General features: G+C 44.0%; 1 protein-coding gene across 8 annotated transcripts in view; it reads right to left on the reverse strand.

Moving 5' to 3' along the window:
- Nucleotides 1–13,395, reverse strand: part of CREBBP (CREB binding protein) — a 152,774-nt gene that overhangs the window by 11,525 nt on the left and 127,854 nt on the right. For all 8 annotated transcript variants that reach the window (XM_064295460.1, XM_064295459.1, XM_064295461.1 and 5 more), the window contains 4 exons: nt 8,445–8,525; nt 6,988–7,044; nt 3,734–3,811; nt 3,349–3,416 (listed from right to left, as the gene is read on the reverse strand). In XM_064295460.1, the coding sequence (XP_064151530.1) occupies nt 3,349–3,416; nt 3,734–3,811; nt 6,988–7,044; nt 8,445–8,525 (284 nt within the window). The remainder of the gene's footprint in view (nt 1–3,348; nt 3,417–3,733; nt 3,812–6,987; nt 7,045–8,444; nt 8,526–13,395) is intronic.

Raw genomic sequence — 13,395 nt, forward strand, 5'->3', positions numbered from 1 at the left:
TTTAAAGCTCCAAACACAGACAGGCTCATCTGTCCTAGGATGCGAGCATCTTAGGAAGCTGCGCGAGCACAGGACTTAACCTGCTCTCCTTGAGAGTCAGGTGGTGCTCCCTTGGGAGGCAGACGGTGCAAGTGCACTCACTGGTGAGGTCTCCCTCCGAACCAGCTCTTGGGACAGTACCTATGGAGTCTAAAAGCACAGAGAATATTCCAGAATAGCCTAGCCAAGCACATCACCCTATGGTTGTTTGCTATTTTGAGTGCTGTAAATTTTAGCGTTTTAAAAAAAACAATTCATCTGGAGGCAGGGCAGACACTGGATCAGTATTCGAATCTGGCCCCAAGCACCCCCACATGGATGTGTGTTAGTGAGAAGAGCTTGCCTTCCATGAACAACGCCTGGCTCCTGGGCTGGCCCCACCTCCTCCCTCACCCCTCCCAGCCTGCCCCAGGCTTAGGCTTGGCCACTGTGACGGGTTACAGGGCAAGCCACAGAGAGGTGGGAAGGCACTAATGAAAGTGTAAAAACTTGCACAGAAAAGAAGACCAGAAGAAACAAGAGCAAAAGGCTAACGGATTATTTACAAATGATGACATTTTAAAGAGGTTTTCCTCTTTGTATTTATTGGTTTTTTATATTTTCTACACTAACGAGAAATTTAAAAATAAAGCTATTTGGGATTTTAGAATCTTCCTAATACCAGGTCTAGGACCTCTTTCTTGTCAGCATACCAAGTTCCGCCATACCCTTAAACTCTAGTTCTCCCTAGTTCTCTACAGAATGCATGGCCCATCACTTCAGCCACTCGCTTTCACTTCCGCATCACTCCTCACCCCATTCATCAGCTTACCCACCAAAGGTCCAAATACCTGTTTCCACCTTTCCCTGGACACTGCAGTGGGGGTGGAGGCAGGGCCAGCCTTTGGGGCTCTTTGGCCATTCCCACACACCTGCACCTCCTACCCCTTCCAGCTGTGATTGCTGTTCTATTAAGGTCTACCTCTCCTGATGATTCTGTTTTGTGGTCACTGAAGCTCTGACCCAGAAAAGAGCTAACTTGCTGCCCTGCTTCAGTGATCTCAGTCAGGATGCAGCCTTGAAAGCACAGGTTCTTAAACGTGACTGTGCCCTCGAGGACACCTGCAGTGTCTGGAGACATTTCTAATTGTCGTGACTTGGGGAGGAGGTGCTGCTGGCATCTAGTGGGTAGCAGCCAGGAATGTTGCAGAAGGTAGTCAAGAACTGATTGTATCTGATCAAATAATCATGACGCTCAAAAATAATGCTGTCACTGTTTACAACAGTAAGAAGATGGAAGCAACCAAGGTGCCCATCAATGGATGAATGATAAATAAATTATGGTATAGTCACACAATGGAATACTACACATCGATAAAGAACAGTGAGGAATCTGTGAAACATTTCGTAACATGGAGGAACCTGGAAGGGATTATGCTGAATACAATTAGTCAGTTGCAAAAGGACAAATATTACATGAGACCACCCTTACAAGAACTCGAGAAGTAGTTTAAACAGAAAAGAAAATATTCTTTGATGGTTGCGAGAGTGGGGAAGGAGGGACGGAGGGAGGAAAAGGGGTATTTACTAATTACATAGTAGGCAAGAACTATTTTAGGTAAAGGGAAATACAACACACAATACAGAAGAGGTCAGCACAACTGGACTAAACCAAAAGCAGAGAAGTTTCCTGAATAAACTGAAAGCTTCGAAGGCCAGCGTAGCAGGGGCAGGGGTTTGGTTGTCATGCTTTCAGGGGACATCTAGGTCAACTAATAAAATTAAGAAAACATTCTGCATCCCACTTTGGAGAGTGGCATCTGGGGTCTTAAACGCTAGCAGGCAATTGGTCTCAACCCACCCAGAGCAAAGAAGAATGAAGAACACCAAAGACACAAGGTAACTATGAGTCCAAGAGACAGAAATGGCCACATAAACCAGAGACTACGTCAGCCTGAGACCGGAAGAACTAGATGCTGCCCAGCTACAACCGATGACTGCCCCGACAGAGAACACAACAGAGAATCCCTGCGGGAGCAGGAGGGCAGTGGGATGCAGACCTCAAATTCTCATAAAAAGACCAGACTTAATGGTCTGACTGAGACTAGGAGGACCCTGGAGGTCATGGTCCCCAGGCCTTCTGTTAGCCCAGGACAGGAACCACTCCCAAAGCCAACTCTTCAGACAGGGACTGGACTGGACTATGGGATAGAGAATGATACAGGTAAAGTGTGGGTTTCTTGGATCAAGTGGACACGTAAGACTATGTGGGCCCTTCCTGTCTGGAGGGGAGATGAGAGGGCAGAGGGGGCCAGAAGCTAGGTGAATGGACACAAAAATAGAGAGTGGAGAGAGAGCGTGTGCTGTCTTATTGGGGGAGAGCAACTAGGAGTATATAGCAGGGTGTGTATAAATTTTTGTATGAACCCATTAACCCACTGCCATTTTGTATGAAAGATCGACTTTATTTGTGAATTTTCACTTAAAGCACAATAAAAATTAAAAATATATACATATATATAATAATAATGCTCTTAAAAAAAAAAAATGCCTGAAACTACTGCCCTGAGGTAATCTTTAAAAAACCAAAAATATCCCCTAAAGTCTTTTTAAAATCAAATAGCTTAATTAGTAAAGAATGTCTGCCTTGAACATTGAGCTCTTTTAAAGAACTGTCTGTACGGGATCAAACTGACAACTCTAAAGGTTAGATATGAAGCTTAGGGGGCAGAAAAGAAGGTGAGAATGATTGTACAATTTTAAGAATGCAATCATTATCACTGAATTATACAGGCAGAAACTGTTGAATTGGTGTATCTTCTGCTGTATATATCCTCAACAAAAACAAAGATTAAAAAAAAAAAAATAATGCCTACAGCAGCAGGTTGCTCTTTTTACATATGTACAAATACCACCAGCTGCTCCTAACGTGTCCCTGGGACTGAGGGTGCTAATCATTGGAACCCATCAGTGTGGGTCTGTGCGTGTATATGTGTGTCTTATTTCTAGGCTCTCCTTGAGAAGGGTCTGCTGGCCAATTTTCTCTCTCAGAACTGACAAAATCTGCTGTACACCTAAACTTTCACCCAAAATGCTCATCATAAAGCTGACTTTCATATAAAGATCATACCAAATGATTCCATTTAAGGTTAAGGCAAGACAATGACAAAGGCCGGGAAGAGACCTCATGGACACAAGCCCTCGACGAGCTCCACAACCACGTGTGGAGAGGGACACAGGCCAGGAAACATACACCTCCCTGCACTTACAACCAAAGACAGGAACACGCAGGCACGTTTCTAAAACAGACAAAACGTCCCGCAAACTTACTCTTCGCGCTGAATTTGTTTTCTTTTCGAGTTCTACCAGTTTTCTTCAAGCAGTTGTCGCATACAAAGCTGCAAGAACAATAATGGGTGTGATTAGATGGTATGATACAGTGTATGTTGCCAAACCAATGAAATTAGCATTCAAATGCTTGTTGGCAGCTTAATTCACATCCTTATAAAAAAGGGAAGAGGCAGACTGCTTTAACTCTCTAATTCCTGGAGCAGGCAAATACCCAGACGTAAATTTAGGACCAGCTGCTATCCATCTTAATTGCTGAGTTCCTACTGACAACAATAAATGGGACGCAGCCAAAGCAGCAGACATCTTCTGTTCTAGCTTGTGCAGAAGGGCTCTCCCTACCCCAAGATCACAGGAAATTACCTACCCCGAGGGCCAGATGATGTCATAGTGTAGCACACAAATCTGATGCATTTTCCGGGCACACTCCTTGCAATCCACAAACCTGGGAGACAAAGGAAAGAGGCGGACATGCTCGCGGCCATGCACAGAGGTGCATGACTGACCAGGAGCTGTGTGCCCTGGCTCTCCTGGACACTTTTAGTGTGTGTGAGACATGAAGTGGGGGTGGGGGGTGGGTGTCGATTCAGCCATACATGTTAAAAAGGCAGCATGTGACACTTCCTACAGGAAAAGTGGACTCCTCCTTCCTTATACAAATGCCCTCCTCTTCCCTTTGCAGCCAGAAATGAAACAATCTGTTTTTACAAATTGCTACGATAGAGGCTCGACTACATATTTTCAAGACCAATGCCTTCTCTAGGTGCTTTCACACGCTTACATTGACTTAAAGGAAAAAAAGAACAACACTTTCGGTGTTACAAACTCTTGCTCTTCAGTCTAAGATTTTTTAGGATTCCTTGATGGAGTTGCCAGTGGGTGGAGCTCTGCCAGGGGAGCCACACCATACGTGGGTCTGGGAGCCATTCTGCTCTGAGCTGGGGGTAAAAGGCGCCAAGTGTCGCCCATTGCACACGGCCAGGGCTTTACTCAAGCACATGCTGGAAAAGCACAAGCGGGGGCGGGGTGGCCTGCTTGTCAATGACTGCTGGGGGTGGGGTGAGGGTGGAACCAGTTCAGTGCCCCCTCTGCAGTGCCCCCTCCACGGCAGCACAATGGCTCTGTCATTTTGACACTGCTCTGCCCCGGAACCTTAAATCCCAGAGCAAACCTTCGATTCTCAGCCCACTCCCTTACTTCCATCACACCTCTTGGGAATCTAAAGGGACTAGAAAGTATCAACTGTTCCTCACATGACCTGGGTCAGGCTCCTCCTGGCAAGCCCAGAGGCGGGGCTGTGGACATGATCCACAACCCCAGCATCTGCTCAGTCTCTCGCCCCCTAATCTCTACCCAGCCCTGGCCGTGAAAGCCTTCAACCTGGGATCAACCCAACCACTCGGTTCCTCTGTTCCTGTTCTGCTGGAAAAGAAAAAAAGACACATAGGCTTAACTGCACAAGGTGGCTCCACTGCTACCTCCCCGTCCACTGGGACTCCTAGCACCCTGTTCGGCTGGGCCCTCTCCCTCTGGGCAGCTCTGTCCATTCTCCGTTGGCACAGGAGAATCTAAAAAGTCCGGGTCTACGAGCCCCCAGTTTCTGTGCCCCCTCCAAGCACTCACCATGCTTATTCTCTCCCTCCCAGTCAGAGGAGAAATGGCCCCCGTCCACTAAGGACGGAATTCCAGCCTCCCCCACCTCCTCAGCAGGCCCATCCTTGACCTCCAGCCTCCCCCTGCCTCGCCCCTCTTCCTCCCGTCTAAGTGAAGCTCATGGGAAAGTGTCTGGGTATCCTCAACCCTGACCTTCTTCAGGCACTGAGCTGACTGACCAGGTGTCTTGGAACTGCCCTTTTGAAGAGGACCAGATGCCCTCAGGCTCACGTCCACCACTGGGTCCTCCTCTAACACGCTTTCTCATCAGTACCCCTCTGTTGCTCCCCTAGCACTGTTTCTCTGGTTCTTCTCTGGCCCTCCCTTGTAGGCACCTGCCCAACCTGAACTGGCCCTCCCAGGCTCCATCTGCTGCCAGCCTTCTCTTCCTCTCTACGCAGGCTTCTCAGCGGGGCATGCTCACCACTAGCACCTGGGGAGCTTGCCTGAGCCCTGCCTGGGAGGTGGGGGTTTGGGGTAATTCTCAGCTGGAACTGAGGGCTGCCGCTGCTGTCAAATGTCCCTGCTGCTGCAGTTCACCTCTGTGGTGCTTTCTGCTCATTATGTTAAAAGCAGACCAAATACCAAATCTCTGACACCAAAAGGGCACTCAGTAAGCAGCAGCTACTACCTGTGGTGACACCTGCAAGTCCTACTTGGACAGGTTCCTGCCTACCCTCCCCATGGCACAGCCTCCTCTGCTGCCAACAGATCCTGCTGTAGTTCAGGCCTCTACTTCTTGCCTCAATTGCTGCTCTGTCTCCTAAGTAGTCTCCCAGCTAGACACTGAAATTTTTTCGTCTTCTGATCAGTTCACCTCACAGATCCAGGGTGATCTTTACACACCAGAAACCAATGATGTCCTTTGAAACCACCTGACCTCACAGAGGATCAAGTTCATACATCGGAGAACGGTAAGAGAGGCCTTCACCAAGTGCCCTCCCCTCGGCCACCTCAGGCACCTTCCACCTCATCCCTGCGGCCCACCACACATCCCCACCCTTCCATCCACTCCAGGCTACCTATCATTTTGTTGAACATCTGTGTTCTTCCACTCCTTCAAGTGGAGAATGCTCTGTCCTCGCCCCATAAGTGCCACCTTCTCTTGGAAGCTGAGCTCCATATGACGCCACTCTGCCCAGAGCACCCTCGGGGCCACCTCTGGGCCCACCCTGTGGCTACTGGCTAGTCACCTGCCAGAAGTCCAGCTAGATCTAGTAATTAGGCCTGGGTGGGAAGTCTGTGGGCGGGGTTACTAGGGCCTGATTCTTGGCTCTGGACATGTCATATCCCACAGTTCTTCAGAACTCAGTACTGCTGGAGAGCATGCTCACAGAGCAGCCCCCGATGGGCTTTACCACAGTGACAGAAAACAACAGGCATTGCCATAATCTAGTGTGGCCCTCAGAACTCAGCTTGAAGACTTGGGAGAGGCCCCCAAACCCAAGGGACTCTGAGGCCCTTTTAAGAGTTATTTCAAAGCAAACTTTGCAAATGCAGACTTTTTATTTACCACTGTAGGAAAAGTAAAGTGTCTGCCAATGGTCTTGGAAACCAGACTATACTGAAGTGGGTCGGAAGAACATACCCTGGGGTTCCCGTTATTCATTTTTAGAAAGTGATTTCTGAGAGGGTTTCCTTCTGAAACTGCCCTTTAAATGATGCTAGCACTAATTCAGACCTTTGGTCTCAGAAGAGTCACACACAATGGCTTCTTAAAGTGATAAGTTATTAGAGAAGTCCTTAACCAAAACATCCACCTTCTCTTATTACTTTCAAACTGTTCAGTAACTAAAGAGGATGTTAGAGAGGCATATATATTTTTGTGTGAGTAAAAAAGAATCCCTACCTAAAATGTAACTTCACACAAGAAATTTCGAAAGTCCCCCATGACCCAATCACAAAGTGTTAACTTCCCCGATTTGAAACTAAGATCTGAGAGTTGGACAGAATTAGCTATATACTCACGGTTCAGGGTCTAAGGTGTCATTTTTCTTCTTTTCAAACTGATCCTTTGAAATTGTCCTTGTTCCAGAAAAAAAAGGAAAAATGTCAATAAAATTATCTGTTGAGCATTAACTATAAGATCTCTGAAATATATTCCAAAACTAGCTTTTTAAAAATTTATTTTCATAACTAGTTCTAAAGATGAAAAGTAAATGGTCACCTAAAACCTCAAGGAGATATAACAACGACGTGAATATAAAATTTAATTGCACAGAAAGAATGACCATTTATTTTTCTCTATCTTCCTTAGAATACCTCCTCCCAACTACCATCAACATTTACTAGAAGAAAAATTTAATTAAGATTAGTCAATATATGATGGCAAAATGGAGTTGAGATTCAAACCTGTTCATCTTCAATCAAATCTACAAAATGGATGGCTGCTGAATTTGACTGATATTGGAGCAACCAATTTGTTTAATCAAAATATTCCCTTAAGCAGCCAGGTCAGCATCCATGTGGGGATGTTTTACCTACTCTTAAGGGGGTGAACATCTGGGTTTCTACTGTCCTTTTGTCATAATTGTGCATTTGCAAACTGCTTTTGAATCACAGAATTACCTGTGGCTCACCCTCCTTGCTGGGTGCAGAACCCCTGGAGGACAGGGGGCCCAGTCTGGAGAGAGAAGAGAACTGAAAAACACTGGCGGCCCTGGGCAGATTTGGGGGACCAGCAACTTTTTAGGTGTCGCAGGTGTATAAAGGAGTTGATCATCCAATTTGAGGACGTGCTTCTTCCTTGCCACATTCTGGCCATTCTACCACTCACAGGTAACTCTATCAGACGACTTGCATTGGGCAGGGAGAAAAAGATCAATATTCAAGAAAGGAATGAATTAAACTCGTTCCTGTCAATTTTGGAGCTAGTGGACAACAGTCAAACCACCAACAGGAAGAGGGCATATTTACACTTCGGGCCAAAAACTGAGCTTTGAGAATACTGGGATCATGTTATTGATCTGCATTCTACTTGCTCAGCAACTTAAAGATAAACTAAACATAAGCACACAAGTCTTGTATACAAGACTTACTTTCTGGTGTTGCCAATTCTGCGAATAAGGTTACCTGGTTTCTTAGGTGTAACTGAAAATTTATACTTTCCCCAAATGGAGGTTGACAACCACTAGGGAAGCAAGTCTTTTAAAAGAAGAGACACGTCAAGGTCGGGACAGACCAGTGAACTTCACAGATGGAGGGAAAAACGTGGAGGTGGCATCAGTGTTGAGCTAAATCACTGACGTTTTTAAGTATAAATGAGTGTGCACACACACATTCAAATCAAATGTGTACATAGCTGACATGAAAAGATACACTGCACAGAAGTCGAAACGGCAGTGGGGTTTGCCTTTCAATCGCGGACAGGAGGAAAATAACTCGAGTCCCTCCACCCCCATGAAAAATCACAGGATGGTACTTACGTCTGGGGCTGTGAAGGGTCGTCACCCAGGGTAACATTCTCCCCCTGGATCTCTGTGAAACACTTCTCACAGAAATGATACCTGTCAGCAAGAAGGCCATACTTGGGTGAACTGGTCCATCATAACACACAGCCACCCAAGCAACGAAGCCACCAATCAGAGCAGGGCAGATCACCACGACGAAGGGGGGGCGTTGTTGGTTGATTGATGGGTCAGTGAGCACAATGAGAGGAACAGAGGGCAGGTGGGGAAGGGCAGGATTAGAGAACAGGGGAGGGAACAGATAGCACAGACAGAAAGGTAAGACGCACACACCAAGACAACACGGAGCAGAAAGCCAAGGCAAAGCATCGATTAGCACTCGGTCTCATTGCACACATCACAGGCCATCACCCTAACAATGACAGGGCTGTCCGGCTCTGGGACGCCAATCTTTTCAAGGAGCTGTTAATACCAAAATTGCAGGGAGCCTCAATTTAGGGATTCAAATTTTGTTATTGCTTAGAGAAAATTAAATACAACTCCAGGGTCTGCGATGGAAAAAGATTTACTTTGAACAAAACAGTCTGACAAAAGGCCTAAAAAGGCAATTTAAACTGGAAAAGCTTTAATTTTTCAAAATGGAAAATTTATGCTCGACTGCAATTTAGAAATTTTATTTCTGGCATTAAGCCAGATCTTTAAATGTACAGAAATGCTGAATACCCAGAAATAGTTTGAATTTTCTCCTGTTATTTTTCTCATATTAATCATTCAGTTACTTGGGCTACAATACAAATGAAACCAAACCCATGTTCTAGACAAACATTTAACAGAAATGCAGTCAGGGTCAGAGACTTTCCAGCCATTTATCAGTAAGTATAAACAGATAAAAAAAAAAAAAAGCTGTGATATATTGTATAAACAATAGATGCAAATCCACCAATAATCTTAAGATGTTTAAAGTTCGTTCTAAGCTTTGGTTTAGAGTTCTGGTCCTGGGACGGATCAGTCATCAATCTGAGATCCTCAGTAAGGGACTGCTCTGGCTTGATGACAGCCCAAGTTAAGCAAATTTAAAGTGAATTTTTTAAGCACAATCTGCATTTGAGAAATTACCCACTTCCCAATTTTTGGTAAGGTAATACAGAGCCTGGCCTCAAACTATCAAATAATAAGGATTAAAATAACAACTATTAAATGTTTGGAAAGGACACGAATAAAAAAAAAACACAAAAACAAAAACGCAAGCAAATGCTGCAAAAAACAGGATGGGCACATAAGAATACTGTGAAACTGAACAAGCTGAACAGAGGTGGACTGTACAAGCAGAGGATGAGTATAGTAGCAACGGCAGCATGACCAAATGCAGTTTTAGGGCTCAAACTACACCTATAACGCCGAAAACGATTAGTATTGTCAAAAGACTCAGAGTGCCACACTGAACCAACAAGTGCAAGGCGGAGGCAGCAGAACAGCCCACGCATGCACACGCCCCCGCCCCCCGACACAGACGGGGAGAGGCGAGTGGACGCCATCCCGGCCCCCGCTTGGCTGAGTGAGCCTTCCTGACGCTAGCACAGGCCCCGCAAGTTCTACTGCTACCTTCACACACACAGTGAGCATTCGGGATGCGATGTCTCACTGACCAAACAAGTAAATTCAGAGCATACAACTTGAGAGCAAGCACAGCATCTCGAATGCACATCACATTTCACGTTTTATTGAAGAGGAACATGGACAGCTCTCAGCAGGTACTGACTGGGTTAATCGAAGCTTCTTGTTGGACTAGTGTATTTAGGATCAATTCAAGTAATGAATTCTGCCATGATTAAAAACTCTTACCAGGAAAAATCAGATTACCATTACTGTTTTTAATGAAAATATATTTTTTATAATGAACTGTAGTGATATTCTAGCTATTCGCTACTTTGTAAATCATGTTATTAAGGACAATTTCTATATGCAGAAGGGCATTATTATCCCTGGCCAGAAAAAATTAAAGTACAGAAACTGTAAACCAATTCAGTGGCAACCAGAACAGTATGGAAAAAAAAAAAAACCCTCCATGCCAAGTATTTCCCTTGTTAAAAAAACCTGGAATTGAGTGTTCCAATTCACTATACAATCGAACACACTGTGGCTGTGAGCTAGCTAAAACAGGTGTGCTGACCACGTTTTTAAATGAAATTGCCACAGTAATTACATGTGAGTCTACAAGGTTTTAAAATCTGGGACAAATTCTTTGCTTTTATTCAGGCAGGACCATCAAGCCTAGAACATCCAGGAAACAAGAATCATAAATCCATCATTTTTCAACAGCAGAAACTGATAGAAAAAAGCACTGATGGTTGAATGCCAGACCCTGGAGTGTTCACAGAAACCTAAACTCTCCATTTGCAACCAATCCTCCAGTCCTGAAAAATCCCAGGATCAGAAATCTGGGAGCGACAGAGTTAATACACTCGATTGCCTGTTCCCAAAGCAATGCCAGAAAAATTGGAGAATCCAACCTATTTATGTTCCAGAATGAGAGAGGGAAGTGCCCCCGGCCTCACTTTACTACTCTTCTGAGAGAGATGAAGACAGCAGGGAGAGAGGGTAGGGGACACCCATCCAGTCAAATTGGTGGAAAGCAACCCTGGCAACCAATGAGGGGCAGATGTTGAAGCCAGACGGCCCCATCTTATCACCTAGTCCACACTTTATTCATCCTGGAAACCCATATGGGTTCAGAAATTCACTCTGAAACCCTGACAGCGTAGACAACACTCCACTTTATTTCAAGGAAGCAGTGTGATGGATATGGAGGAGAAACACTGCACTTAAGCTGATGGTGATGCATGTCTGGGTGTCAACAGCACAATGTCACAGTGTAGTTTGTCTTTAAGGGTAATTTAATGTATGGAGTAAGTTTTCAAATGCAGATTGTTTAAAGTACTGTTTAATATAAAGTAACTGGAAAATCTACAGACCAGTTGTCCCACCATGAGTTACTTTTAAACTTCATAAGTATGGAAACAAGTGAAAATGTAACCATGCACAAGTTTATGTATTAGAGTTTCACTTGTTTAAAGAGTCTGTAGAACTTTCTTTTGTTCTAAGTGCCTAAACAGTTTAGGACTACAAGTGCCAAAGCAATTATTTGTAAGAACATTGTTGTGTTCATAAGTAGTTGAAGTTGAGAATGAAAAGGTAAGCAGCTAAGATTTCTGTCACAGAATTTGGCCACTGCTTTTTGACAATCACATCCTGTTCATTGACTCTTGTGCAGGATCCTAGCAAGCCCTAGGAGGTTCAGTGAGAAGTGGTACATCCCTGCTTTAAAATGTATCATTAAAAACACAGACCCCCATGACTTGTGTTTCCACATTTAAGAAAAATACATGAAGTTCTATAGAAAAATAAAGTCAGATATTTCAGAACTTTCACAATAGTCCTGTGTTTGCACTCCTTCAAGGTTCATGCCTCTGACACAGCAGTAGCGTCTCTGATCCCATCCATTCTATTTCATTTCAATGGCTCTCAAACTCTAACACAGCCAAGCCCAAAGGCAGCCTCCCAGATGGCCCAGAAATGGTGACGCCAACAACGAAAAGGCCCCAAACACTTTAGAATCATCTGTGAGCCTGCGGGCAGCATCTAGATACCAACATGTACTTCCTTCCAGGCCAAAATACGCTGAGCTGCCTGGTAGCAGGGGTATCGTTAAGTTTTAACCTACCTCTTAATGTTTTATAAAAACTATGTTTTGCTTGGCACATAACAGTTTTCAAAGTGGGTTCCTCTTCATTATTTCACTGTAGATGGACAACACGAGGTTGCCAGAGAGGACATTCCTGTGCCCATGCCATGGGTGAGATGGCTATGCTTAACACGGGAAGAGACATGCTCAAGGTCATGGAGTTAAAACAGTAAATGGAAGAAACTGGGGTCAGAACTTCCAAAAGAATCCCTTGTCACAATAGGAGAAATCCCAGTATGAAGGGGCTGTGATATCATTTCAAACTTTTTAAAAATGCTTCTACTGAAAAAGGGGAAGTTAAGACAAATTAAACTCCAAATGTTAAAGTATTTTGGACAGGACAGTTGTGCGGGCTGTGATTCCAGTACAGACTTTCTGGGGATGTCCACCTTTCACCTACGCCAGCATTTCATGGTACTGGGAATCGGTGGGCAGGTGAGGCTTAGATGTATTTCTGGAAGCATTTTTGTGTTAACAGTTCTTTTTCAAGAAAATAAATTTTTGATGGGACTTACTCGTTATCTTCAACATGGTTAAGATTTTTTTTTAATTAAAATAAAGAAAAATACTTAAATTTGAAAATTCTAAAAATTCAAAATTAAAGGTCTGTGCAGTATACTTTTGAACCAAATAACAACATACCCTCTATCTATCCTCTTTGAAATACCAGAATATATGTAATTACTATAACCAAACAAGATCAAAATAATCAAAATACCAACCCCTAACATTTCATACTGAACATAAGGAAGAAAAATAGCCATGAAGCACATCTTGGTCACAAAGAGTTCAATAGTTGCTTCATAAGATGGAGGCCATGTTACTGACAGTGATTGAGAGTTATATTGTTGTGGGAAACCAATAACAAAAATGTGATTTTCACTCTCCCTCTACTTAAGATAGGAGAGCTAGTCTTCAGCCATCTTCACATTTCAAGAGAATGGCAAATATTTCTTAAGCATACCCACCACTCACAAAAACCCAAAAGAGCCATCTTGTAACAGAAGAATTATTCTTTAACTCAATCAAAACACCAGAGCTCATTTTGTACTGGGCTACTAACTTAAAATTAAAAAATTAAAAGCACAGACTTTTTTGTGGAGTAGCACTAATCCAAGTCTTTCCATGAGACTGTCCTGGCCAAATTCTCTAGACAAATATTTATGAGCAGAAGAGTATGAATATCTTGAAAAAGGCAATGTCAGCCCTTAAGAATTACTCTTAGCT

This window comes from Loxodonta africana, chromosome 12 (genome assembly GCF_030014295.1).
Source record: "Loxodonta africana isolate mLoxAfr1 chromosome 12, mLoxAfr1.hap2, whole genome shotgun sequence".
Lineage (NCBI taxonomy): Eukaryota > Metazoa > Chordata > Mammalia > Proboscidea > Elephantidae > Loxodonta > Loxodonta africana.